This window comes from Alligator sinensis, unplaced genomic scaffold (assembly GCF_000455745.1).
Source record: "Alligator sinensis unplaced genomic scaffold, ASM45574v1 scaffold630_1, whole genome shotgun sequence".
In the NCBI taxonomy this organism is placed as follows: Eukaryota; Metazoa; Chordata; order Crocodylia; family Alligatoridae; genus Alligator; species Alligator sinensis.
Window position 1 is genome coordinate 105,327 of NW_005842522.1, and position 25,556 is coordinate 130,882.

Here is a 25,556-nt window from a genome sequence, read left to right on the forward strand (position 1 = left end):
CAGGTTCATCCCATATGAGGGACTTTCAGTGTAAAATACTCTCAGGAATGTATGTACATTTCCTGGGACTTGTATCACATCAGGCATTTGGTCCACTTGGTGATGTGGGCAGGATTAAGGCTCTTTGTTTGCCTGTCTCTGGTGCCCTCCATCTGCAGATAACACTTAACATACACTTACAAAGTTAAGCTTCTCAGCACCATTATGGGGTAGAGCAGAAGTATACTGAACTAAATTATTGCACCACTGCTCTCCAATGGATGGAGCAAGGAAGGCTCAATGTTATGACATAGACTCAATGCTGCCAATCATGATACTCCTTTCTTTGAAGCAGGATTGAGCTGGGCTTCTAGAGCAGGAGGATCTGAAGCCTGTCCTTGCTGTCATGAAATTCTGATTGATCACAGTGGGCAGGGACTTTTACACAGGCTCCAGGGGTGGGACTTTAATTAGAGAGACTCTGAGAGCTGCTCTAATTGAAGCGCTGCCATGTCTCCTGTATCAGTGTCCCTGCACTTAAAAATAGCAGCGGGGGCATTTGAACTAAAGCTCATTTGATGAGCTTTAGTTCAAGTGCCCCTGCCACCATTTTTAAGCACAGGGATGCTGATACATAAGATGCAGGAGGCTGCTGGACCACGGCAGTTGCCACACTTCAACAGACTCAATTAATCAAGTCTGCTCCAACACACTGGAATTCCAGCATGTCGGAGCAGCCTCGGCACTCATGTACAGGTGCCCAGCGTGTGGTATAGACACAACATTCATGCACGGCTATGGGATGCAGGCTCAAGCAGGGGCAGAGTTAAGGCTATACATTAAAGCTGTGCAAAATTTTGCCAGGTGTTTCATTTCAAAGCTGTTTTGATGCGTTTCGAGCTTGAAACAGCAAAATCAAAACGAAACAAAAGCCTTTGAAACAGCTTTGAAACAAAACAAGGGCACTTAAAACATTTTGAAAGTTTCGAAATGTTTCAAGTTTTGAAGCCGGGATTAGTACTTGGCTTCAGTGCCAGTCCCAGCTGGCAGCAGCAGCCTCGTGTCATCCAGCACAGACCTGGAGGCCACGCCCCACGGGAGGATTCTGGCACATCCCCCAGCCCTCCCGGAGGTGCGGGCCCCTGGATCTGCACGCCAGATGACAGCATGCTGTTGGTGCCAGCTGGAGCCAGTGGCAGCACCAATTTTCCTGGTGCTGGATGCGGGGTGCACCCAGCGTCAATTCCAGCAGGTAGCAGCAGCCTCCTGTCATCTAGCAGGCAGATGGGGGGCCCACCTGCACCCCTGGGAGGGCTGCAGGGCTGTGCTGGACTCCTCCTGGGAGTGCGGGCCCCTGATCTGCCTGCTGGGAGAGCTGTGGGGCTGTGCCAGACTCCTCCTGAGGATGCAGGCTCCTGATCTGCCTGCCCGGTCACTAGAGACTGCTCCTGCTGCCTGGGACTGGCACTGAGCACAACCTGCACCCAGCACCAGGAAGACTGGTGCTGCTGCTGGTCCCAGGCAGCAGGAGCAGCCTCCTGTCATCCAGCAGACAGATCGGGGGTCCACCCGCACCCCCAGGAGGAGTCTGACACAGCCCTGCAGCCCTCCTGGGGGTGTGGACCCCTGGATCTGCCTGCCGGATGACAGGAGGCTGCCGCTGCCGGCAAGTGACAAGAGTTTTGCTTGTCAACAACTTGAGGTACAGTTTCTCAGAAACCCCTGCACCTATCTCCTTGAAACTTGGCAGGCTTCATGCCCTCAGAAGGGGCTACCATCCCTGCAAGTTTCAGTCAGATCAGGCAAGAAATGACAAAGGTATAGGCAGTTTTGTTCTTCTTCATTATAGCCCATGGGTGAAAGGTTGAAACAGTGACAAAACAGCAAAACAGTTTCAACAAAACGAAACGGAACAGTGCTTTCAAAATGAAATGAAACTCGAAACAAAACACTGTCCCATTGAAACATTGAAATGGAAGTCAAAGCGGAAAGGTGCTGTTTTGCACAGCCGTACTACACATGGCTTTGAACTCAGTTGTCTTATAAAACATTGGCAATAATACAGCACCAATTCCCTCATCTTGACACTACCAGAATGTCCTGTCCCAGACACTGTAAGAAGGCTACAGGAAGGAATTTCTCCTCTATGCACCTTGGGAACTCCAAGCCTCCCGAGGTTTTAGCAGTATTTACAAAATCTAGAAGGACTGAGCCAAAGTCTCTTCTGATATCCTTATTTCACCCCTTTACTCCCTGCTAAGAGAGTTAGGTAAAGAAGCAGTCACTTTGCAGCCCAAGGGCTTAATTAAAAGTCCTGTGCAAAATGTAGTAGAGGGGCAGAATGCAGTAGGTAATAGCTCCAAGTGTGGTCAGTCTAAACAGCTTCCACCTAAACATATACATGTATATCCTCTCACTCAGGTCTGTTTCTAGGCAGAAATTCAGGTTCCTGGACCCAGCTGTTGAGCTGGCCTAAAAAAGTTGGTTGACTTAATTTTTTTTCTGGGAAAAAGCTTAACTTACTCCTCTGGTCCTCTGAAATGGTTGAACTGTCTCTGCTTTGACTCTCAGTGTTGCTATACAGCTAGATTAGGGGACATGCTTCATGGTGCTGGCAGTGGTTTGATTCCAGCATGAGTAGCCAGGTACTTGGAGCAAGTACTGGCTGCCATGTTACTGCCTTTCAGGGTTAGTGGTTCACCAAGGTAGGGATCCTAAAGAACACCTAGGAAACCAGACCATGTTGCCAGCTCAGCTTGAGACAATACCTCCCAATGCCACACACTTGTCTTGCCTTTCTGATCCTGTGCTTTGTTGAGGGAGAAGCCCAGCCCTCTTCCTTTGAACACAATGCAGCTGCTATCTGGCTTTCCTCACAGCAAGGACCTGCTGGGCTGACCAAGGACACAGAAGCTGGGTGGTTTCATACACCAGGTCAAACAATGAGCTCTCAATAGCAAGAGTTTCAGGTGGTCAGTGCTGGAGACAGCACCAGGTGGCTTCTGAAAGGCTGGCATTGATATTGCTTGGAAAGAGGGAGGTGGTACCTGGATTTCAACCCAAAGTCTAGCCCTATTAGAGAGCATGGGATTCACTATTTGGTCTGGCTGAGAATCCAATCCAAGGCATCAGGTTTGCTTCCCATCAGTCACTCCTATTGGTAGGGCAGTGCATAAATCCCATAGGATAGGCAGTCTATCCCAAGCCCTGTTGGTTAAGAGTCCTCTCCTTCATGCAGTGACTGTTGCCTCCTCAGCACTTCAAGGATTCTTGCAGCTCTTGAGTCAGGCCCATTCCTGTCAATGAAAGAGGATGCACATGTCACCTCCCCAGGCCAGTCTGGCCTGCTGCAGTGACCAGAGGTACAAGCAAACTGCTTTAGCCATTCCTGATGCAAGAATGAGACTGCCCTCAAATGATGCTATCAGATCCAGGTAGAGAATGCAAGCAAAGCCCCAGGGACAACAATACTGTGGGCAGCCAGTGATCTGAAAGCATTGGCATTTGCTGCCTTTGACCCACTGCCAGCCAGGGAATGAGTGCAGCCTTTTGTGTCCCACCCAGGCCTGAACTTAGCATGAAAGGCATCAGGAAAACCCAGGAATTCCACATAATGCTAAAGTGGCCTTGATCAGCTAAGGGAAAGTAGCAGAGGAGAGCACTAGCATCAAGCAGTGGCTTCTTCAGTTAGAGATTAACAGTTTATTAAACAAAAGCTAGCCTCCAGACCTCTCATCAGGGGGTATTATCAAACCCAGCCACATATGGGCCAACTGGTTCTCCAGTTGCTTGTCAGGGGCAGAGTTGCAGCCACAGTGCTCCCAATGCCTCCAGAGCTGTAGGAAACAGAACATCCCTAGAGAAGATAGTGCATCTGTCCCCTTCTGCCATAAAGATCTGCTGCCACAAGAGCTGTCAGCTAAGCCCAAATCACACTGATCCTGCCCATGAAAGAGATGGAAAAATCCTTGCAGTGCCAAAGAGCAGGGGCATCTGGGATTTACCGGCACCTCGACTATTCTGAATGGTTCTGAGGGAAGCAGCATCGTGGCTTCTCATTGAAACAGGGGAGGAGGAGAAAGTGGGGCCAGCTGCAGACTTCCTGCCATAATCTGAACAGCTGCATTGTTCAATGGGTGTTTTGGATGTAGGCCTATATCTATACTTGGGTCCAGATGAAGGGAGTCTGGCAACATAACCCGCCTTGAAAGAGCTGGGACCTTATTATGTGAAAACGTGTGAGGAATTAAAAAAAACACACAAAAAAGCAGAAGAGCTAAGTGTCAAAACAAGCTATAAAGTGCTCCTGACACTAACAAGACCTGTCCATGCTGTCATGCTCTCCTGCAGTGAATTGTGAGGAAGAGGGAATATTTACCATGTACCTGGGAACTATGGAGCCTCCCTCCTTGCAGATGGTGCCAAGTGGCCTATCCAATGGCGTGGGGTGAAGTGCACTGACAGCAACTGGAGCCTGTTCCTTCACACTGGTGGGATGCAGCATGTTTCAGCATCACAGCTCTGCAGGAAGGAAATCTGAATGGGTGGGCAGAGCTGTAATTGCTATCTTTCATTTGGCACATTAAGACAGGAGGGCGTTGGCAGGGCTGTGTGAATCAGGAATACCATCTGCTGGTGAAGACGGCAGGGGGTAATTGTAGCACCTAGGGGAGACAGAAGCTTGCACAGCAAATGCCTGGCCCCACTTGTCAACATTTCCACAGTCCAGGTACTAAAAAATTCAGCCTCCCCCCTGCCTCACCCCTCTCTCTCCACTGCCATAGTCTTTGGGGCTCTGTAATGGCAGATTTGGTGTCCTAAATGAATGGAGATTAGTCTAAATACCACCTTTACTTCACATCTGCCATTACAGCACATGCGTTGGATGGATACCCTGATACCAAGTGGGCTGTGCCCGGACCTCACACTCCCACCTTTTCCTGTCATTTGGACAATGGATGAAATGTTAAATGAGTATAAGACTGTGGACAGATGAAGCAATTATTCTAATATAATAAAAGCCTTAGTCTGTCTGTCTGTAATGCTTTATTCACACTCTGATTGGTTGTCTCGGCAGCCAATCACAATGCTAACTGAAACAACCAATCAGAGTGCTCTGTACACATGGCAGAGCACTGCCACGACAGCGGGGTGGGGACTGGGGCTGGGGGGGGAGGGGGGGTAAGGTTAGTGGTGCTGGCTTCGCCCCCAGCCCAGCCCTGCTCCTTGGAGGCAGAGAGGGACGGGCTGGGACAGCAGAGCGCCGCCATGACAGCAGGGACAGAGGGGACCAATGTGGGGTGAGGACAGCAGTGCTGGCTTCGCCCCCCCCTCCTCCCCGCCTAGCTCTGCTCCTTGGAGGCGGCAGTGGCACAGGGTGCTGGCAGACCAGCGCTGGCCTCGGCCCCCTGCTCTGGGTGGGGCTGGATTGGGGGAGTGCAGGGGGGTGCATGGGGCTGGAGGCAGAGCTGTGGCACCGTGGGGCACTGGGTGGCAGTGCTCTGTCCCTGCCCAACCCCATCAGTCACAGTGGGGAGGAGGGGGGAGGGAGGTGAGAAGGGGGGGACACAGTGGTGGCACCCCACTACCGCCGGGCCCTGAGAACTGCCGGGAGGGAGAGGAGTTGGTGGGGAGGGGGTTGCACACAGCCAGACACGCAGTGCGGGGCTGCACGGGGCTGGAGGCAGAGCGATGGCATTCTTGACAGGCAATTGGCTAGTACTCAGTACTGCATTTAAAGGGCAGAGAGAGAACTTGCTGCTTGTGAACATACATCAACTGATCCATTATAGCTGTGTTACATGTCCACTCTGGTCCTTCAGTGCATGAATTTAGGTTCTGAGGTGGCTTATACCAGAATTAAGCAGCTGCTCAATGAATTCCACTTGCTGCAGGATACAGTGGATAAATGAAAGAGTTACAGTGGATTGGCTTGAAATATAGTAGGTTCCCTCTTTCAAAGGGTATAATTGTTTCATTTGCCCACACCCAGAAGTTCCATGAACACTGTCATCCAAGCCATCTTCACACCCAGTACCACATGGAGGGCTGTTGCATGGAAAGCACTAGCTTGGCCTGGCAGCACCAGGGGAAATGAGTGAAGGGTGGAGATGGATCTGGGAGGGAGAAGAATTTGTTTCTTTTTGCCATATCATTTAGAAAAAGACAACAGCTGCCTCTTCCTGACGCTCCCTGCAAAGCCACAGCTGCTGGGGAATCCATCACTTTTCACAGGGTGGGGGGAAGAACTAAAATCTCAGTGGAATTTAAGGAAAAAAGCAAGCTCTCTGTGTACATGCATCTCTTTCTGTAGAAGGACAGACAGTGATACACACACACGGACACTGGCATGCAGAGACACATATTCATGATATAGGCAGACATGTATACATCCAGGCGTCCTCAACCTAGCTCTTACACAAACCCCCAGACTATGTTATATGCACAGGCATAAAACTAGTAGCCCACAGAACACCCCTGCACACATCCTTGACAGGCCCCAATGCAGACTCAGACCAAGAAGCATGAACCAAGACAGACATGCTGCACAGTAGGAGGAAATTTCTCCTGCTTATGCTCTGAGCAGGTGTGAGACAATTGCCACCCATATCCATATCACACAGCATATCAGGTGAGGCCAGACTGTGCATAATCCTCCTTTACACAGGAACCAGTTCCTGTGGGTCTTTATGCAGCCCTCTGAGACCCTACATGTTTGCTTGGGCCTCTGTTTCTTTACACTGCAGTGACTGGACTCAATCATTATTCCAGAAACGGACAACTCAGTCCATCACAGAGAACCCCTTCCCTCCTGCCCAGGGCTAAGAGCAATACACTTCATTAGCACACCTGGCACTGCCTGAAGCTGTAGGCTCCATGCAAGTGCAGAGTGCAGTATCTCAGTATCTGTTGCTAATCCAGTCACACTCTGATCTCCTCATGGCAGCTCAATGCAGTGGGTGTCTTGGGGAAGAGGAAGCTAAAGCTACTGAGCTCTTATATCTCAGACAAGTCAACAGTGATATGGCCAAGACCCAATCTATCAAGAGGTCCCATTTTCCCAGCCAGGGGCTGTCACATTGACTAAGTACATGCACCTTTTAGCTATCTCCAGTGGCTGCTCTCCACCTGCTGTTGGCCCTATGCTTTGACTTCTGGTCCTGGCCCATCCAGCTCCAAACTGTAGCACCAGAGGCACTATTCTGCTAATGAAGGAAACAACCAAGGACCATGACACTCACAAAACACATACTGGGCTCCACCAGGACAGGAGATGAGGTAGGGAGCATGGATGTTATATTCATGACATTGGATTATTGGAGGACTCAAGCACAACCTGACCCTCCATTTTGGGAGATGATCCACAGACTAATAAATCTCACTCTCAGGATCTTATTTTCCTGTGACTTTCTCAACTAGTTTCTGTGTAACTCCTAGTTAGCCTAAAGAATTCCTTCCCCACTCAGGGTTTATGCACTTCCACTGGGTGATTGTGTCCCACTTTGTAAATAGGGACAAGTGTCTTCACAGTTTGGTCCCTATGGAGGTGCAATGCCATGGGATTATGCACTGATAATGAACTTTGTTGAACCTCCTACCAACAGTCTGCCTGAGCCCAGTGCTTGACTAGTAAGGTTTGAAGGGATACACTGTTTCCGGTAGTTTGGATGACCAATGGGACTGGAAATACTCTTCTCAGGACAAAGGTTCAAATCCACCTTACATCAAGAATAACCAGAAGGTGCCACCCTTTAACAGCTACTTGGCAACCTATGGAAGTTATATTTCTGGTCTAGGTCCAATCTGAAGTGGATGAATGTCTATACAACAGCTATTGGCCTGAGCAAAGGAGCCAAAGAATGACTCGGTTACAGAGACTAAACACTGTTTCCAGTCTGGTTCAGAGTGGCATTGACAAGAAGCTGGTGCTGTTCAGAGTAGGATGTAAGCTTTTGGGATACAGGTACCTTGTTGGGCCAGCCACGGGGTGAATGGAGCAAGTCTGGGGGAGGTACACTGGCAGAGATGAGTTAGGAAGGATGCAGGATCAGAATAAAGGGCAGGGGGTGGGAGCTGTTGTGTGTTTTGGCACAGATATATGGGGCCATAACTGGAAGCGCAGTATTGGAGTTTGATGCAGGGTTATGGGGAAAAGCTTTGAATGGTTGCTTTCCTGTTTATGTCTGGCTCTATCCTAAGAGGTTAGTTTAGTAGCTCCTCATAAAAAGAACTACCATCATGTTTTTCCCCAAATCCCATGACAACAGGGACACAAAAGTTGATGTTTCTCCCCCTGATACTCTTAGGATACTCAGGAGCACAAGACCTTCACTACTATGACCCTAGTTCTGAATCCCACAGAAATCCCCCAACTCGAGCAGTTCACTGACTGCTAGCAGTTCGCTTTTCATACCAAGACAGCAAATACATGTAGCTCTGGACAGTTGATTATTTAAAGCTGTCGAGAGTGTTTAATTTAACCTTGGATTCACCATCTGCAACTTGTTTCCATCCACTCAACACTTGCTCTCCCCCTCTCAGTATAAACTCTGTCTGTGACAAGTTATTCACCTCTGAGGTTTACAGCAGGGGGCCATGATCCATCAGTGAGGTAGAGAGGAGAGTTCACCCAGATAAGCTGGCATGAATAAGGCACTGCTGAGTGAGGATCATTCTGCTGAAGCTGACTCTATGTGGACAGGGTGCTGTGACGAAAGGAGGCACCAGGTGTCGCATTCCCAGCTGACACATGCAGGTGTGCAGACACCCACACTGCTGCACACCTGGTTGGCATGGATGGGGCACTGCTGCAAAGAGAGATCCTAAGGGAATGGGGCTTAGTGCATGTGGGCCCCCTCAAAAAAAACCTGGGGAAAACCTTTTGTGTTGAAAATAATCTTCCAAGCAAGTTCTGTTCCTCTGAAATGATGCAGTTTTAATGGAGCAAATTCTTGGTGATAAGCATGTAGGCTCCCAGTACAGAAGCTCCCAGCCTGCGCATTGCCTGTGCATTTCAAACCTGTCCTGCAGTCTCTCCTGCCACTTTAGTCCTGAACTGCTACACACCCCTCAAGCCCTGGGCCGGCCCCTACCCATGCCTCCCAGCTCTGCCCTGCTCTGCCATCATGGTTTCTTGAATAGAGGACTGGCCATTGCAGAATGGACCAGGATATCTGTTTTCCTGTCTCTGGCATCAACGGCAGATATTTCCAAGGTAGGTAAAAGTTCTGGAGCACAGGACTGTCACCCTGACAGTATAACAGTGAGGTGCTATTTTCTTTGCTTCTCACTGTCCAGTCCTTTCTTGAACCTCACTAAACCTCTTGCCTCAAATATACCCAACAGAAGGGAGTTTCACTGGTTAGTTACATCTTCCCTTAACAAACTGGCTCAGCGATCAATGACAACAAGACAGGACAAGGGCAGTAGGGAAGACAAATGTCTCTCATTAGCTTTGTGCCCAGTAAGGAGGTATGAGATCTGATGATACAGGCAAAACAACATTGGTTTGAGGCTGCATTTGAATTAAGGCCTGGTCTAGCGCAGAAGGTACAGATGATCCATTTTATGTGTCTTCATCCTATGTACCTTGCCCCTTTCCCCTTGGCATCCAAAGCCATGGCTTGCTTGCTGGCCTTGTGCCAAATTCACTGCTGGCACAGAAGCACAGAACTTCCCTGCACTTTGTGCCCCTTATGTCAGTGGTAACATTGCCCTCTCCTAGGCTGGCTCTGTTACACAAGGATCTCCTTTTGAGGCATGATCCTGCTCTCACTGAAACCAGTGAGCATTTTCCTCTTGAATTCCTCAGCAGAAGAAGTGAGCCCTGCCAGCGTGAGTGACCTGCCATACCACCCAGCCGCATTATTTCATCCCAATGTGAAGGCCTATGTTTGAGGTACATGCAGGGCTAGGGCTCTGGCTTGTCTACCACTTACACAACCCTGCAGCCCCCAAGAATATCTTGGGGCTTTGGATCCCATGGGGTTCCCTCCCCCATCTGCGCACTGTGCCCGAACTAAACCCAGTACGGGCATGTTCCATTTATAGCAAGCTACAATTACTGGCTAGCATTTTCCCAAGGCTTCCAGCAACCAGTGTGTGCTGGCAGACATCTCCATCAAGCCCCAGCTGTGCCCTTATGATGACCACTGGATTGGCAGCATTTCTTCAGGGTGCAGCCAAGGTCTAGAAAAGAGGGCGGATCCCAAAAGCTCATGATTTATCTTTGTTTCATGGCCATGACACTGGATCTTTTTGGATAAGCTAAAAATCGCAACTGTGCTGAGGCATCCTCCCAGTACACAGGAAAGCAGGGCAAGCAGGTTCATAGCCAGCCTCTTGACACCCATCTCTCAAGGTCTAGGACTGAAGCAGAGAATGAAATGAGAGCTGAGAGTAAGTACCTACATTTCCGAAATAGGACTGGAAATGGCCTTAGTAGCACAGTGAATGGTGGTACAAGATATAGACCCTTGAATCCAATCTGTACCCCTGCCAGATTCCTATGAAATATTGTCTTGGCAGTCATAGGGAAGGACACACCTGGCAATGTCTAGTGTTGTAAAAGAGCTGAGTGATCACAAAAGTGTGCAATTGCTCCAGATTGAATGTGAATTACCAACTCTCAAGTTACCCCTTGAGAAAACCTAGCTCAACTGAGAGCAGCCACACTGTGAAACAAGGATTGTTGTGCCCATGCTTATAGTATCCTCACTCATGTGAGGGGCAAAGACTTCTAAGTACATCCTACAGGTCTGAGTGCTGCTGCAACCTGATTCATCTAAGTATTTTTTCAGCGTGTTGTTGGAGGATTTGTCTGTTCTTCCTGGGCACATGGCATTGTTAGAAAACACTGGAACACTAGGTTGCATCCACTATAGACTGGTCATATTAGAAGCTGAGAAGTTGCTATCTCTGGCTTTACTCTCCCTGCCAAGAAGCCTGCCAACTTGGTTAAAAGCACTAACACATTTGAGTTATGGGTTTGTATGCATGGATGGGCCTCAAGCAATAACTAAGATTAGCTTTGTAGCAAAGACAAGCCCTTAGACTGCAGAGGAACCTAGGCAGGGCTGCCCCCATAACTGCAATGCACAAGGACTTTGTGAATGTGAGACGAGAAAACCGTATGGAAAGGCTGCCAACCAGCCACTAGATCTAGGTAATTTCTCCCCTGCTACCTCAGTCAGGCATGAAATCCAGTGTTGGGTTCATGTCCATAGCTCAATCAAATGTTCCTTCTTATGGAGGAAACAAAAGAGTTTGAAATGCCTTGGTCTCCAAGTTGCTGCTGCTTGTTCACTTCTACACTGTCCCTGCGGTTATAAAAGCCCCATCAGACCAAATGCCTCTATATTAATTTCCAGCCATCCAATCAGGGAAAACCATATGACTCAGGGGACCAAACACAAAGCATAGGTATTGAACATGCAGAGCTGGGAGTTGGAGATCAGAACAGTTATGAACAGGAAAACTGGCTACATTCACCAGATAAATACTTGCAGCAAATTGTCCACCTAGCTGCCCTCCTATACAGGATGTATGGGAGTGTGTGTATGAGGGAATAACACACGAGCATGTATATGAATGCAGAAATGTGAAGATAAGAGAGCTCTTCAGTCCCAAGCAATGAAAATTTAATGAACTCTGATAGCCTTGGTTTATCTGTAATGAACAGAGAAGGCTGAGAGGCTCCAAGCATACTATCACAAACACACAGGCACAAAAGGAAAGTTTGAATAGTATCCCTCCCAAATGTCAGTTCCTTGTTGTGGTATAATGGGCACTGGGTGGGAGGGCAAGATTTAGCTACAAAATGAAATGAGGCAAAACCTAGGAAAAAGCACAGAGACTTCTGACAGGGCTCTAGATAGAGTATGTGATCCTATAGGTCTGAGAAGGTTTTTATCAGCATAAGCCCGAGATCTCAGTACTTTCCTCATGCTACACCAGTTCTGAGTCACTCTCAGACTTGTCATTCACAGCAAGGCATGTCCTGTTGGTGCTAAGCTGACAAGTGGTTTCTGTTCATCTCCATCCTCCTTTCCAGAAGTTATGGGAAAATCTTCAGGTTCTGGCTCCACTCCCATAAGGGGCTCCAGAGTATAAAGCATGATGCTGATGCAAACACTGCCATTAATATATGTCAATGCTATGTCTTGAATTCCCTCTTATACGTAATGCATCTACACATCAGTCCTCAGGGACTGATGCATCTCTTTGACCAGGCTTACAACCATAGCATGCATAGTCTCAGGCTTACTGAGGAAGTTGCATTTACAGCTGTAAAGGGCTGACATAGATGGGGACGTGCTTATATTGGTAAAGCTGTTTGGTGCAAATGATGATGGCACAATCCTATAACTGCCACTGCTTTTCCCATGAGCTCTTCTGGATGGGGTCTGTCTCTCTCACCTGGTGTCTGTGCAGTGCATGGCCCAGAGGGGCTCTGGTCTCACATGAAGCCTAAGTGCTTTTGAAACAACAAGCCCTGGTTCTGACACTGGCTTACTCTACGACTCTGGGGAATGCAATTCACTCCTTTTACCTTACCAGCTTTCCATCTGTAAAATGGGGCTAAAGCATAGGGCCTCTAACATAATTTGAGGGCTAGAGATGGCAAGCATGGTGTAATGGAGCTACATATAAGGTCTATTCAGAATGCACCAGGAGGATTGTGCAGTGCTGTGAATGGGAAAAGAGCTGGATTCCTTTTCTGTTGGAAAAGAGTTTCCACACTGATACTGGAGTATTACTGGGGGATTTGCACTGATCTCCCCATACTGATGTGGCTATACCAGTGCAAATGGCTTTTACAGTGATGCGATATATCTGCCTTAGTGGTTTGCACCACTGCAATTCCGTTGGACCAGAAACCGAATGAAGACCAGGCCCGAATTGTGATCACTTAATTAGATCTGCAGTAATGTAAAGGGACCCCAGTCTAGCCAGTGGAGAACAGAAGCTGTAAGACCCCAAGAACCTTAGTGCAGGGCTCACAAAGATGCAGTTTCTCCCTTTCTGTTTTCAGCTGGAAGTGGAACCAGAATCTCTCCAGACACAACATGCACCCGTGAAAGAGGGATTGCTTTCCCCCCTGAGAACAGAGCCCCAGCCAGAGTCAGGATGAAAGCCCTGATCCTCAGAAGTCCGTTCCTCTCTACTCCTGCCCTGATGGTTCTGATTCTCATGCTGAGCACTGAGACCAGCAGTGCCTGGAAGCAAGGTGCCCCTCGCCTTCGTCTCTCCTACAAAGGTAAGGGACCATCCTACATCAGTCTTCTGGGCCAGCTCTGGAGGCAGCCAAGGTTTTTTCTGAGGATTATGCCCTGTTTAGGGTGGCCTAAAAGGAGCATCGTTTATCCAAGGTGGCTGGTAGCTTGTGAGAGCAGAAATAACAGGATGGGTAATGTCCAGGGTTTGGGGTAGGCCAGTATCAGCACTTCTCAGTGGGGTTTCTTGCCCCTAGAAAGTGTGACTAGAAAGTCTCCAGGACCTGACTATAGCTTGGCATCTGAGATCCAGGGGGCTTGAAGAAGAGCACAAGCCCAGGGCTCAAGACAATGCTGCTGGTGCTAGAGATGGGGGCTGGAGGGAGAAAAGTCATTGCATGGAGAAGGGAGATCTTAGACAGCCACTGGCACACTTCCATCCTGAGACTCAGCTCAGTGTCTTGTTCTGCCTCTGCTGTGATGCATCTTGGGTTTTCTTCAACCTCTTCAGAGGAGAGTATGACATGCTGAAGGAGACCTTGGGCAGCACCTGGCTCTGAACTCTGCAGTGGGGATGCTATACACACAATGGGCACTAAAAGTAAAACTAAGGTGACACCTCTCCACCTCCCCAATATGGTGCTGAGGGGTGAGAATGCAGAGAGGAGCTGAGAAAACTCTAAGGTTCTGACAAGACATCCCCTGCTCTGTGTTGAGAGGCCATTAACTCCAACCTCCCAGCCACCACAGTGACTTTCCTTCAGTCCACACATGCCCCCTTGCCCCCAGCCTTGTCCCCTCATCCCTCCCCTTCTCTTGCCATTGTACTGATCCCATCCTTGCTACCCTGCAAAGCAGTCATGGCACTGACATGCAGCTTCATCCTGCTGGTGTGTTCTACCCTTCCCCAGTCTGTCTCATCTGTTCACACCAGTGGTTTTCAATCTTTTAAGACTTGAGGCACCCTTCAGAAAATGCAGTTCTTAATATTCACTCTATTCACTTCTGGCTACAGAAAAATAATAGAACAATTTTCCTTTTGCTAGGAACATAGAAAGATCACAACAGGGCAGAATGTTTTTGGCACTGTAGATTGCTATTTGAAATATCCAGGTTTGTCTTGTGCAACATGTTTGCACACCTCACAGTGTTTACATTGTGTGGCGCCCCATGACATCCTTGAAAAGATCTCAAGGCACCCCAGGGTGCTGCAGCACCCTGGGTAAGAATCACTGATTTATACTATAAGCTCTGTGGTTCAAGGACTGTGTGCTGCTGTTTACAGTGTCTACCACAGTGGTGGATCCTGAGCTATGGCTACAATAAACATCAATAACTTAGCAGTATAGGACATGCCACTGTGTGCACTGTCAGTTCCAGGGGAAAGTGTAGAGACTTCACCGTCAGGAGGGAACAAAGATTTGGTTTGTGATCCACAGGAGAGGAAGCCTATCTAGTGGTTAAGGCAGAGCACTGGGAAGCTGGGGAACTGGCTTCTGATCCTTGTTCTGCCACTGACTCACTATGTAGTCTCAGAGAAGTCTCTTAACTGGTCTTCATCTCAGCTGGGTGATGCTTCATCATTCACTACTGCAGGCTGATTAGGAGCAAGGGAACACTGTGAATGCAACAGAATCAGCACAGTTTTGATCGGGGCAGGATGTCACTGGAGGGATTCTGTACCCCCTGCACTCATTGAAGCTCTATAGCCACTCCTTGTAGCCCTCCCTCAACAGAGATTTTGAGGGTGGACTTGGGACTTAATGCACCCGCAAGCTACACAGGTGCCTGGCCAGCACACCAGCAAGGAGACAACAACAGCTAACATGGCACAGTGCCACTGTTGTCCTGAGTCTGGGGAAGGGATTCCAGAGTGGGGGAGAAGTTTCCTCATTTGTACTAGCCCATGGCCAAGCTCCCTTACTAGAAGATGTCATACAGCAGGTATGATCAGCCAGAATGGCCATGTGGGGAGGAGGGAGGTTTTAGCTCTTGACTCCTCCGCCCATTCTTCTTTTCTTCAGACTTGTTCTTTCTCCTAGACTCTTCCCGTCTGTGGCCTGCAGCAGACAGCTTAATCCTCTCGAACTCCTACTCACAATGCCCTGTCTTTTCCCTTTTCACTCCCCAAATCCCCAGGAGCTCGGATCTGAAGAGCAGCCACCAACGCAGAGCCAACGTCTACCTGAACCTTTCCCTTATTGTAACTGGTAGTCTGGGCTGGATTAACGCATAGGCAAACTAGGCACATGCCAAGAGCCCTAAGTGAAGAAGGGGCCCAGTTTTGCTTATTTTACATATTATAATTATTGAGTGAAAAAAGTAAGGGCCCATGAGTTTGTTTGCCTAGGACCGACTAAAGGGATAATCCGTCCCTGCTGGTAGTCACAGTGGGAGTTCTGCTCTAGGCCAGCGTTTCTCAACCCATGGGTCATGACCCAAGAGTGGGCTGCAAAAATATATGAAAGGGTTGCCAACAAACTTTAAAAATGGATTCTCCTTTAAAGTAGAAAAACATGGGAAACAGTGGCTTTCTCCTTGCAGGGTGGCAGAGTTCCAGCCTGCAAGGAGCTGCTTGGGGCCCCCCATGCACCCCACACACCTCACCCGTCCCACATATCCACCCTCTGCCTCACACACTGGGAGACTGGGGTCGAGGGGCAGTGGTTCAGGAGTGAAGGGCACTGGGTCAGGACTGTCCAATATTTACAACTGGGTCCTGGTCCAAAAAAGGTTGAGAACCACAGCTCTAGGCAAGTCAGCAATGACCATCCTCCTCCTAGTGCTACCTAACCCATCTGAGAGCGGGCCCAGACATGACAGGGTTGAAACACCAGCTGCCCATCTACACCAGGACTCCTAGTGCTGGTGGGGAGGTCACAAGAACATAAGCAGCATCGGGAAATGAAGGTTAGAGGAAGGCCCAAGTATCCTCCAAGGAGAAGTTTCCTTTGCTTCTTCTCCCAGGGATAGGGCTTTCCCAAGAGATCTATCAGGTGGCTGGGATAGGAAGATGGCCTCTGCCTGGTTCACTTTGTAAAGGCAGCTGGTGCTGGTGACCTATACCTGCTTGGTGACTGGGGAGAATACCTCTAGTAAACCCCTAGGACTGGGCAAGCACAGAGCAGCTGAGCAACTGTTCCCCCAGAGCACACTGCCTGAGGGCCCCAGACTCCAGCTTGTAAAGATACAAGAATAGTTTAGCTAGATCATTCTAGCCTTTGCCATCCAAAGAACCAATTACAAGAGCAGTCTCAATCACACATCCACTAGGAACTGGACTGGCCCATGATTACCCTGGGTGTCTCATGGGTGTCTTCAAGAGGAGATGGGACAAGCACCTGGCAGGGGTCATCAGACCCCAGAGCTCTTTCCTGCCCAGGGCAGGGGGTCAGACTTGATGACCTACTGATGTCTCTTCTGGCCCTAACATCTATGAATCTATGAATGATTTATCCCAGAAGAGCCACCAAACAGGCCCTATGATGGTAACCAGTCACTTCTGGGAACAGAGGGGTTGCCAAATTGGGCCAGACCCATAGTCCAATATTCTGCATCGAGTCAGGGCCAGTGCCAGATGACTCAAGGGAAAAAGTGTCTTGATTTCTGCTGAGTAAAGTTGGTCTTAAGCGCCGAAACATGAGGATTAATCTCATTTCCAGAATTTGTCATCATTAACACTGGATATCCTGTTATCAACAGGAATGTCCGGCCCTTCTTGAATCCTAAGATTTTGGGCTTCGGTGTCCACCTGTGGCAATGAGTTCCAAAGTCCAACTGTATTGTAGGTGAAAGTTGTTGGTTTTGAATTGCCCGCCTTCCAGTTTCTCCTTATCTCCCCTAGCTCATCTGTGATGAGACAGGAACAGAAGCTTCGGATCTCCTGGTCTCCTTTCTCCATCCCACTCCTTGTTTTATGTGCTTTTGTCATGACCCCTCTTATTCATCTGCTCTCTAAAGATAAACAACCCCAACCTTTTCAATCTCTCCTGAGATGAGATCTTTTCCAGGCCCCTAATCATTCTTGCTGCCCTTTTTTGAACCCTCTCTAATTCTGCATACCCTATTTGGTCACTACTGATCTGGGTTTTATTTCAACTAGTGACATGAAGGAGGTTGTTAACCTCAGCATTTTTAGACACGACTGTGCTCACCACCAGAGCATGGCAGCTCTCACACATATTCTATTCTACCACCACGATCTGCATTATCTACTGCACAAAAGACCCTGAAACCTCTTCCAAGCAATCTGTAGGGATCCCACACCCTACAATGAAAGGTGGTCTCCTCAGGTATCAAATGCACCAACTGTTTAATAGCACAGGGTACAGCAACTTGCGGGGGGGGGGGGGGGGGTGAAGAACAACATGCATAACACACTCACGCTGAAATCTGTGCTAAAATCCCTGCTCATAGCAGAGTGGCGTGGGTTTGTAAGCCAGAGGCCAACTCAACAGCTGGGGCCTCTGGAAAAATCTCAGCTGCCAGAGGATTTCAGTTTCACATCTGAAACGTGCCCTTTCCTATGAGGTGCATCTCATGCTGGAGGCTGTCTCTGCTGCATGTCCTTCTCACAAGCCATATCTGCTAAGTGGGAATTAAGGCAAGCTTTATCCCTCTGCTCTGCTGGAGCATGCTGTCTGAGCTCAGACTCACCTTAGCATCCTAGCCAGCCTGACTTTCAGTCATAGCCTTCTACCAAGCCACTCAAGACTTACTGTCTTCCCCAAGGAAGGTAGGTCTCACCCCAAACCCCTGCAAAGGCCAACGCAGCTGAGATGAGCTCTGTAACAATTAAGCGCTCAGGGCAGCTGTTCCAACCTTATTTGGAAGGAACAGCCTGGCAGACCCTATCGCTATCTTCTGAACTGACACAGCAGCAAGTCCTGCAGCATCTGGGCTTCTATGGAACAAACCTCCTGGGCTCCCGTTGGAGAACAAACCTGCTGAGTTTACCAGGTCTGATGCTAGCAGTCTGGGCACAAGAGGAACAGGCAGGCTGAATTCCCTCACATACTGGAGGATGGGGCTAGGACTGTGGCCTGGGGTTAATTCAGTTTCTATGTAAAATTGGACAGTAGTTATTGTGCCAGATGCCTGCTGGGCTCGTAGTAAGACAGCAGAAGTCTGGCTTGAAACCCAGGGACTCAAAAGAAAGCATGTGGAGCAGTGTGGCTGGCTCAGAAGGGGCCAGTTCTATCTGACATGCAGCCCCTAATGAGGAAGCAGAGCCACCCCCCAGCTTGTCACTGCTGGGAGATTGCCAGCATTGATAACCTGTCCCTCTCCTTCAGTGAAGGGAACAGAGATCGTTCCTATACTTCAAAGAAAGAGCACGCATGGGTCCAACGTGCCAAAAACCCTTGAGTCTTGGGCAGAGCTAAGAGAGGAAGCTCCCAGCCTCAAGAGGGCTCAGGGAAAATGCAGACAATGGCAGGGGATGTGACTCATAGAGGACACAGAGGGGGTTCACGGACACAATGGCCTGACAAGTTTAGGTTTAAACACCCCAGACCTCTGAGGCTCCCTCCAGGCCACAGCCTATTGGGATGGAGACTGTCGTCACAGCCCAGCATGAGGGAGGCAGACAGGCACAATAGGAGTGTGGGGCGAGACACAGGCAAGCTTGCAAAAAGGAAATGACAGAACCAAAGGCAAGAAAAGCAGAGGAAGGATGATGCAGGAAGGAGCGAGGCCAAGAACAATAAGGCCCAGCAGCAAACCAATCCCTTTCCCGATGATAAGATGAGTAGATGCTTATAATAGAACTTCAGTAGATTGGGAGCAACCAATGCAATTGCTGTACAGGCTGACCTGTGCTGTGCGCACTCTGAAATATGAATGCCACTGGGTAAATCTGGCTCAACTGTGACAGCACTAAGGACAACTGCAATTCTGGACTGGTCCCTGTCTTTCCGTTGTGGACAGTGGAGTTACTCTGAGGTTATACAGCACCAAAGTCACATAGTGAAGCCATAGTGTACCACTGATCTTCTGTTACTGTATGAAATTGGAAGCTAGGGTAGGTGAGGCAGATGGATGCTCCAGGGATTGGTAGCTTGTTAGAAAGCCTTTTGCCTCTGGGTCACTGGTTTGCATCAGACCCAGCTGGTAAGGATCAGAATCAATTACCCTTTGGTGGGCATTCTTTGGCTTGGCAAGTTGGTGGGTCTCTGCCAACATTTACCACAATACAAGTGGCCCTAGCAGTGCCATTGTTGACCATTGCAGAGAAAAGGCAAAATGTAGCTTGGTTCAGATTCAAGCACTCCCAAGGCACCCTTCAGGGCACCCCTGACTTATGTCTGTCTAGTGGAAAGGAGTGAGAATGCTCTTTTGGGAGAACAACACTGACCTTGAACAGGGCTGGGATGTCAGGTGATGAATACAGGGTAGGGAAAGGCAGAGTAGAGACAAACATTGGGAAACAGTGGGGGCATGACAAAAGAAGAAAATTGCTTTGGGGGACCCCTCTAGATAAGCTGGAGTTACCTGGGGTCTTCCCTCTCCCAGCCAGCACACTGTGCAACTCACAGCAACCTCTTTCAAAGGCCTTTTAGGCTCCTCGTTAGCAGGTCAATTCCCTATCATCATTCTTTTTATGAGTGGGTTGAACTGGAGGCAAACTGGGTGGTTACTACTCACCTCTTTCTTAAAGAGTTGGGAGAGAATGAGCTAAGGGAATGAAGCTGCGAGAGTAGACCCTCATCTCTATCACGGGGCAGTGGATTGAATACTGCAAGCACAGAGCAATTAATCCTTCCTGGGAGCCAGATTGAAATCTAGCACCAAATAGCACAGCACAGTGGAAAGGATCTTGCCATAAATCAGGGGTGACCTCTCCCCAGGACAGGGCCTGAGGGAGGTCAGAAGGTGAAGCAGTGATAATAGCAGCTTCCTAATTGTTTCAGGTTGAGCAACATCAGGGCCACATTTGCCCTAAGTACTGTCATTACTTTCCTCCAGTTAATTAAGCAGGTTGGGGCAGTATCGGATAAACCTTTGACCCCCACCTCTGAGCTGCATCCCCAGTGGCACCAGCCTACATTTACCTCGGGGTGAGCAGGTCACAAGAGCAGCCCTGGCTCCAGAGGGAGATCCAAGCCCTGTCAGTGGGTAGAGGCTATGTCAGGGCTCAGCCCAGGGAGGAGGATCCACCTGACCCCCACCTGAGATCAACAGCCTGGCAGTGATAATGGGTTTGGAAGGAAGGGGAGTTTTCAGCTCTTGATGCCATTTTAATTAATGGGGGTTGGGGTCCAAAACCCCAAGGCAGATTTAAAAGGTTTCCCCCTTGGTTGGGGGCAAGATCCATGGAGGTATCTGCAAAATACAGACTAAGGGAAAGATTGTTGGGAACAGAGTTGTCAAGCACAAGAAAGTCTGTAACAGGGAAGGGTAAGGGACAGATTGCTCACCAAGGTCACTGGACATCTACAGCAGGGAATGGCTAATGGCAGAGGTGGGGACTTCCTTGGCTCTCAGGAAAGAAAGTTACAGCCCCACTCATTAGGCAGATTAGCCTGGGGTAAGACAGGAAGCCACTTGCCAAGGAGCTGCTTGGCTGAAGAGCTCTTTTCATGCAGTGAGCCAGCACCTGCCCACTCCATATGCTGCTGCTGTTACTTTACTTGTGTGGATGAGCAGACGTCAATAGGATTTCCAGCTTGTAACAGCTGCCCTATTGAGAGAAAGGCTCCTGCTTCCTGTCTCCCCTGGAAACAGGAGTGAAAGGAAAAGAGGAACAGTCCCTTGTGTCCAGTGGTTTGTTTGAAAAGGAGGACATGTGTTTCCACGCATCCCAGCTTGTATGTCATAGTTCCATGTGTGCGTGCATGCACATGCACATCCCCTTGCACAGATGCCCCTTACCTGTTGGTGTACTTTGCTGGTCCCTAGCTGAATTTCTGGCTTATTTATCACCTCTCAGTTGACTTCCCACCCTCCATTCCAAGGTCCTGCACAGCTCTTCCCATACCTCTGCCTCATCTTCCATCCCCTCCCTCCTCTATCGTGTCTTTTCTTCCTTCTCCAAGTCCTGTTTTCCACACAGCCCCCTAAACCCAGGATGACCTCAGGCTTAGTACACCAGTCCTCTTCCTCCCTCATTCACATCCCTCATGAGAGGATCCACCAATGTAAAGGGGGGAGCAATCAAGAGTTTTAAATGATCTAGTAGGATTCCTCCTGCCCCTAGATTATACTCTCCAGGGTCGTGACAGGTTTGGTTATTTGAGTTTCAGTCCAGCTGTTGGTGTTTATGGAGATCAAAAGTCCATTTGCTTCAGCAAAGGGGTGAGTTGGACTCTGTCAGTCTCAACATGATACATACCTTGTTAAAATCCACATAGCCACCTGCCAGGTTTCAAGGCCACCTTGGGTGATGTTTCAAGAATGATTAGCTGAGATGGAAGATCACACACACACACAGTCTTTCTCCCCCAAGTTTTACCCCAAAACTGAGGACATAAAAGTCTGGTGCCTGTGCCTCAGATCCCTGCAGGTAAAAATGATAAGGCTGATGGCAGACCAGTGATTTTCTGCAAACAGACCTGTGACTCAGCTGCCTGTGTCACACCTATGTGTTGTGCCTTCCCCCTCTTAGCCCAGCAGGCTGGTGTCTAGTGCAGTGATGGGAGAATGAGCTAGGTTCCCATCTTGATGCACACATCAAACATGCAGTTGCCAGCTAAGTCCCAGGGAAAGGATTTTTATTATGGTGACTAGTGCGAGAGGCAGGAGTCCTGCTGGATTTTCAGCTCCAAAACTGAATGTGCAGGCTGGGCTGCCAGGGAAGGCCCAAGGTGAGTTTGCCACCAGGGTCAGTAAAGATTCTCCTAGGGTTTTTTATGAGTCCACTTCTCTAACTGCATAGGAAAGGAGAAGCATGCTGTGGACACCAGGGAGCTGGAAGCCACCATGTCCCACCTGCTTGCCCAGAAAAAGGCCAGCTGCAGGAGCCTGATAGCTGCTTCAGTCCCTCCCCATGTGAACCCTCGATGCAGCTGATCACCCCTGTTTTCTGCTCCCTAGAGTCCTGCCCGCTCCCCCTCCCCAAGAGGATTCTTTTGCTGGAGCATTCTCCAAATCTTTTTAGTCCACTCCTTTGTTTTGCTGGGGGGGAGCTGCAGAAGTGGGAGGTAAGGAGTACTCATACCATGGGGTTTTGTGCAGGCTCCTCTGCTTTGTGCAGCTGAGATTTCTCCAAGAAATCTTGCCATCTAGGGATTTGCCTGTCAGCAAATGCTTGATCTAAAAACCCTGTTCTGAGCTGGCCTAATCCAGATCCTGAGTCTTAAGATCCCCTTGAGTTGAGAGGGGGAGGGAGAGGGCAGCCAGAGCCCTGCTAACTCCAAGTACCAGGACATGCCTGAGGCAGAGGAATGCTCCTGGATGAAAGCAGCTGGAAGCTTATCCTGTAAGCTCTTTGGGGCAGAGGCTGCCTGTCTCTGTAGCCCCATGCAGAGCTGAGTACATTTTCAGCAGTTAGGAAATGAGAAAGGAGAAGAAAGAAAGGGAAAAGGTCTTGACAGTGAGAGGAGCTAGGGTGGCAGGACCAGTCTGCCTAGGGGAGCGGTGACTGTCAGCTGGAACACTAAGCAGTACTGTAAATGGACACATGCTCTGGAGACTAGCTGCAGGGATCATAGGTGCAAGGCAGTCACCCAACTGGTCCTCTCTCCCACCGGTTTCTGTGGCTCCCTCCCATCTGTACCAGGAACTGTTTCATGGGGCCTCTGCATCTCACACAAGCTGCACTGGGCAGGCAGCAGAAACCCCTTATATGACAGTCATCATGGCAAGAGGAGGGGGAGGTTTTAGAAATCTTTGAGATCAGGAGTCTGGAACAGTTTCTGCTAAGGAAACTGGGGTCCTGCAGCAGCACAAATACGCCAAAAATTCTCCCCGTAGATGAAGCAGAAGCCATTGGACAAGAGGCTCCAGCTTGAGGGCAGTGCTGTTTCTGCATGGTCTTTAACACCAAGGACACTGGGCAGGAGAAACTTCAACACTTTTTAAAGACACTCCCATAATCTGGGAAAACACCCCTGGCAAGATGGAGTGGGCCCATCCCCACACCCCACCAGGGCACTGGGACTGCCTGGTCTCTGGAACTTGCAAGTTATGCTTGAAATTCTTCCATGCCTAATTGCTCCATTGAATTTCAAGGTTGGAAACAGTAAACTGAGCTTCCAAAACCCTCACCCAGACCTCACCACAAAAGCAGCTGCCTGCTTGCAGTCCCAACCAGCTGCCCTGACCTGTGTGACACTGCTGTCAGAGAGGGAAGAGCAGGATAGTCACAGTCCTCAGGGGCTGGGTGTGAGGTTTGGATTGCCATAAAGGGGCACTCCGTAGCAGCACTGGTTCATTCCTGAGAGGGTAGGGGAAGGGACATCATTTACAATCTTCAGGGGATCAGGGATAATACTTGGATCATGGATAATACTGGCTACAGGGGTAGCCCAGGGAGCACAGAGTAGGACTGAGGTAACAGAGACTGCACTAGGAGAGAGGAATGAGGGCAGGGTCACAGCCACCTGCCATGGGGGAATGACAGAATAAACTCTTGTCATTCACAGATGGGTGTGAGCTCTCCTGGTGTGGAATGGAGTTGGGGTTAATGCTTCCTATGATATTCCCCTTTGCCTTCTGTCTGCCCTACAGACCTGCTGAGATCAAACAGCTCCCACCTATTGCTGGGTCCAGAAGATGGGCTAGAGTTCCAGTCACTCCTGGTGGATGAAGACAGGGCATGGCTGATGGTAGGAGCCAAAAACCATGTCTTCCTTCTGCATCTGGACAGCCCAAGCAAACCGCCTCAGAAGGTCAGTGCTAGGGAGGCTGCAGGAAGGGACCATTACATATCCGTATGTTAGAAGGGCCACCCGTATGATCAGACACTTGCATGGCAAGCCATACAAGGAAAGGCTGAGGGACCTGGGACTCTTCAGCCTGAAAAAGAGAAGGCTGAGAGGGGACTTGATAACAGCTTACCGCTATATCGGGGCGTACATCAAGGGCTCAGTGAACAACTGCTCACCAGGGCACCCTTAGGGAAAACCAGGAGTAATGGCCATAAACTCCTGGAAGACTGTTTGAGGCTTAACAGTAGGAAAAACTTCTTCATAGCCAGGGTGTGCAGACTGTGGAATAAGCTCCCTCCAGAGGTGGTGCAGTCACCTACCCTGGAAATCTTCAAGAGGAGACTGGACGGTCACCTCGCTGGGGTCACCTGACCCCAATTGTCTTTCCTGCCTGGTGCCGGGGTGCTGGGCCCAATGATCTTCCAAGGTCCCTTCCAGCCCCTTACAATCTATAAATCTATGAATTCCCGAGGGAGGCTAACCTCCTCCTTCCCAGAAGCCTTGTGGGAATGGGTCTCACTTGTTATGCCAGAGGGAAGCTAGTACTGTGTAGCTCGATGTGCTACCTGAGGTAAAGTAAGCTTAAGGACAAGAATGACACGGAAAAGCATCATGCAGTGTAGACGCTCCTGCTCAGCAAGTGGTGCTCAATTGCCCAAGCAGGGTGGCACTGATGGGTTGCTGGGCTGCAGCTAACAGCATCCAGTGTGCACTGTTGGGGAGGTTAGTGGATACAAGCCAGCAGCACAGCTAGGAATGGAAGTCTGCCTGGATGGGCAGCAACCAACGATTTGATGTCACAACAAATCATTTACATTGCAAGTGATGCAAACCCCCGAGAACACCACATATCGCCCCGTGCATCCCAGCGTCATGGTGCAGAGCTTGCTGGAAGACAAGCCTGTCAATAAATTTAAACTTGGCCTTTACCAGACTCAGATTTGGCTTAGCCCAGTGAGTCATCCCTGCCTATGCCTCTGTCACTAACTGTCCTAATTTACTCTGAGGCTTCCTTTGATACCTGGGAGGCAAGGGAAAGCCTGAGCCATATGTAGTACCCATGAACTTGTGCCAAAGGAAAGAGGCTGGCACAGGTCCTGTGCAACCGTATTGGGGGAGCCTGTGTGCCTGTGCAGAAGCCTGTGTGCACCTGCTAGTGCTTTGGCACCCTCTGCAGGGAGACAGGTGCTAGAGCTGTCCTAGGGAGCCCCTACTGTGCTGCCTGGATGGGTGCAATATTACAAGTGGGAGAGGTGGGACTGGAATGAAATATAAGAGCCGCCATTTCCTGGATCAGGCCATAAGCCCAGTCTCCTGTGTCACACGGGGGCAAAGAGTGGATGCTGAAAGGAAGAGTGAAGAGGGCATGACCTGGGGTTATGCCAGTGTTCTTCTGCCACTTGCAGCCTCCAGCATTTGAGGTCTAGGCTGGTGTTTTCTCTTACAGATTTTCTGGCCAGCCCCCAGAGAGCAGGTGGAGCACTGCAGACTTGCT

General features: G+C 49.5%; 1 protein-coding gene across 1 annotated transcript in view; it reads left to right on the plus strand.

Annotated features, from left to right (window-relative positions):
- LOC102378884 (semaphorin-3D-like) overlaps positions 1 to 25,556 on the plus strand; it is a 46,858-nt gene that overhangs the window by 7,185 nt on the left and 14,117 nt on the right. The window contains exons 2-4 of the mRNA XM_025213330.1: positions 13,013 to 13,237; positions 23,862 to 24,022; positions 25,509 to 25,556. The exon at positions 25,509 to 25,556 is cut by the window's right edge and continues 15 nt beyond it. Of these exons, the coding sequence (XP_025069115.1) occupies positions 13,013 to 13,237; positions 23,862 to 24,022; positions 25,509 to 25,556 (434 nt within the window). The remainder of the gene's footprint in view (positions 1 to 13,012; positions 13,238 to 23,861; positions 24,023 to 25,508) is intronic.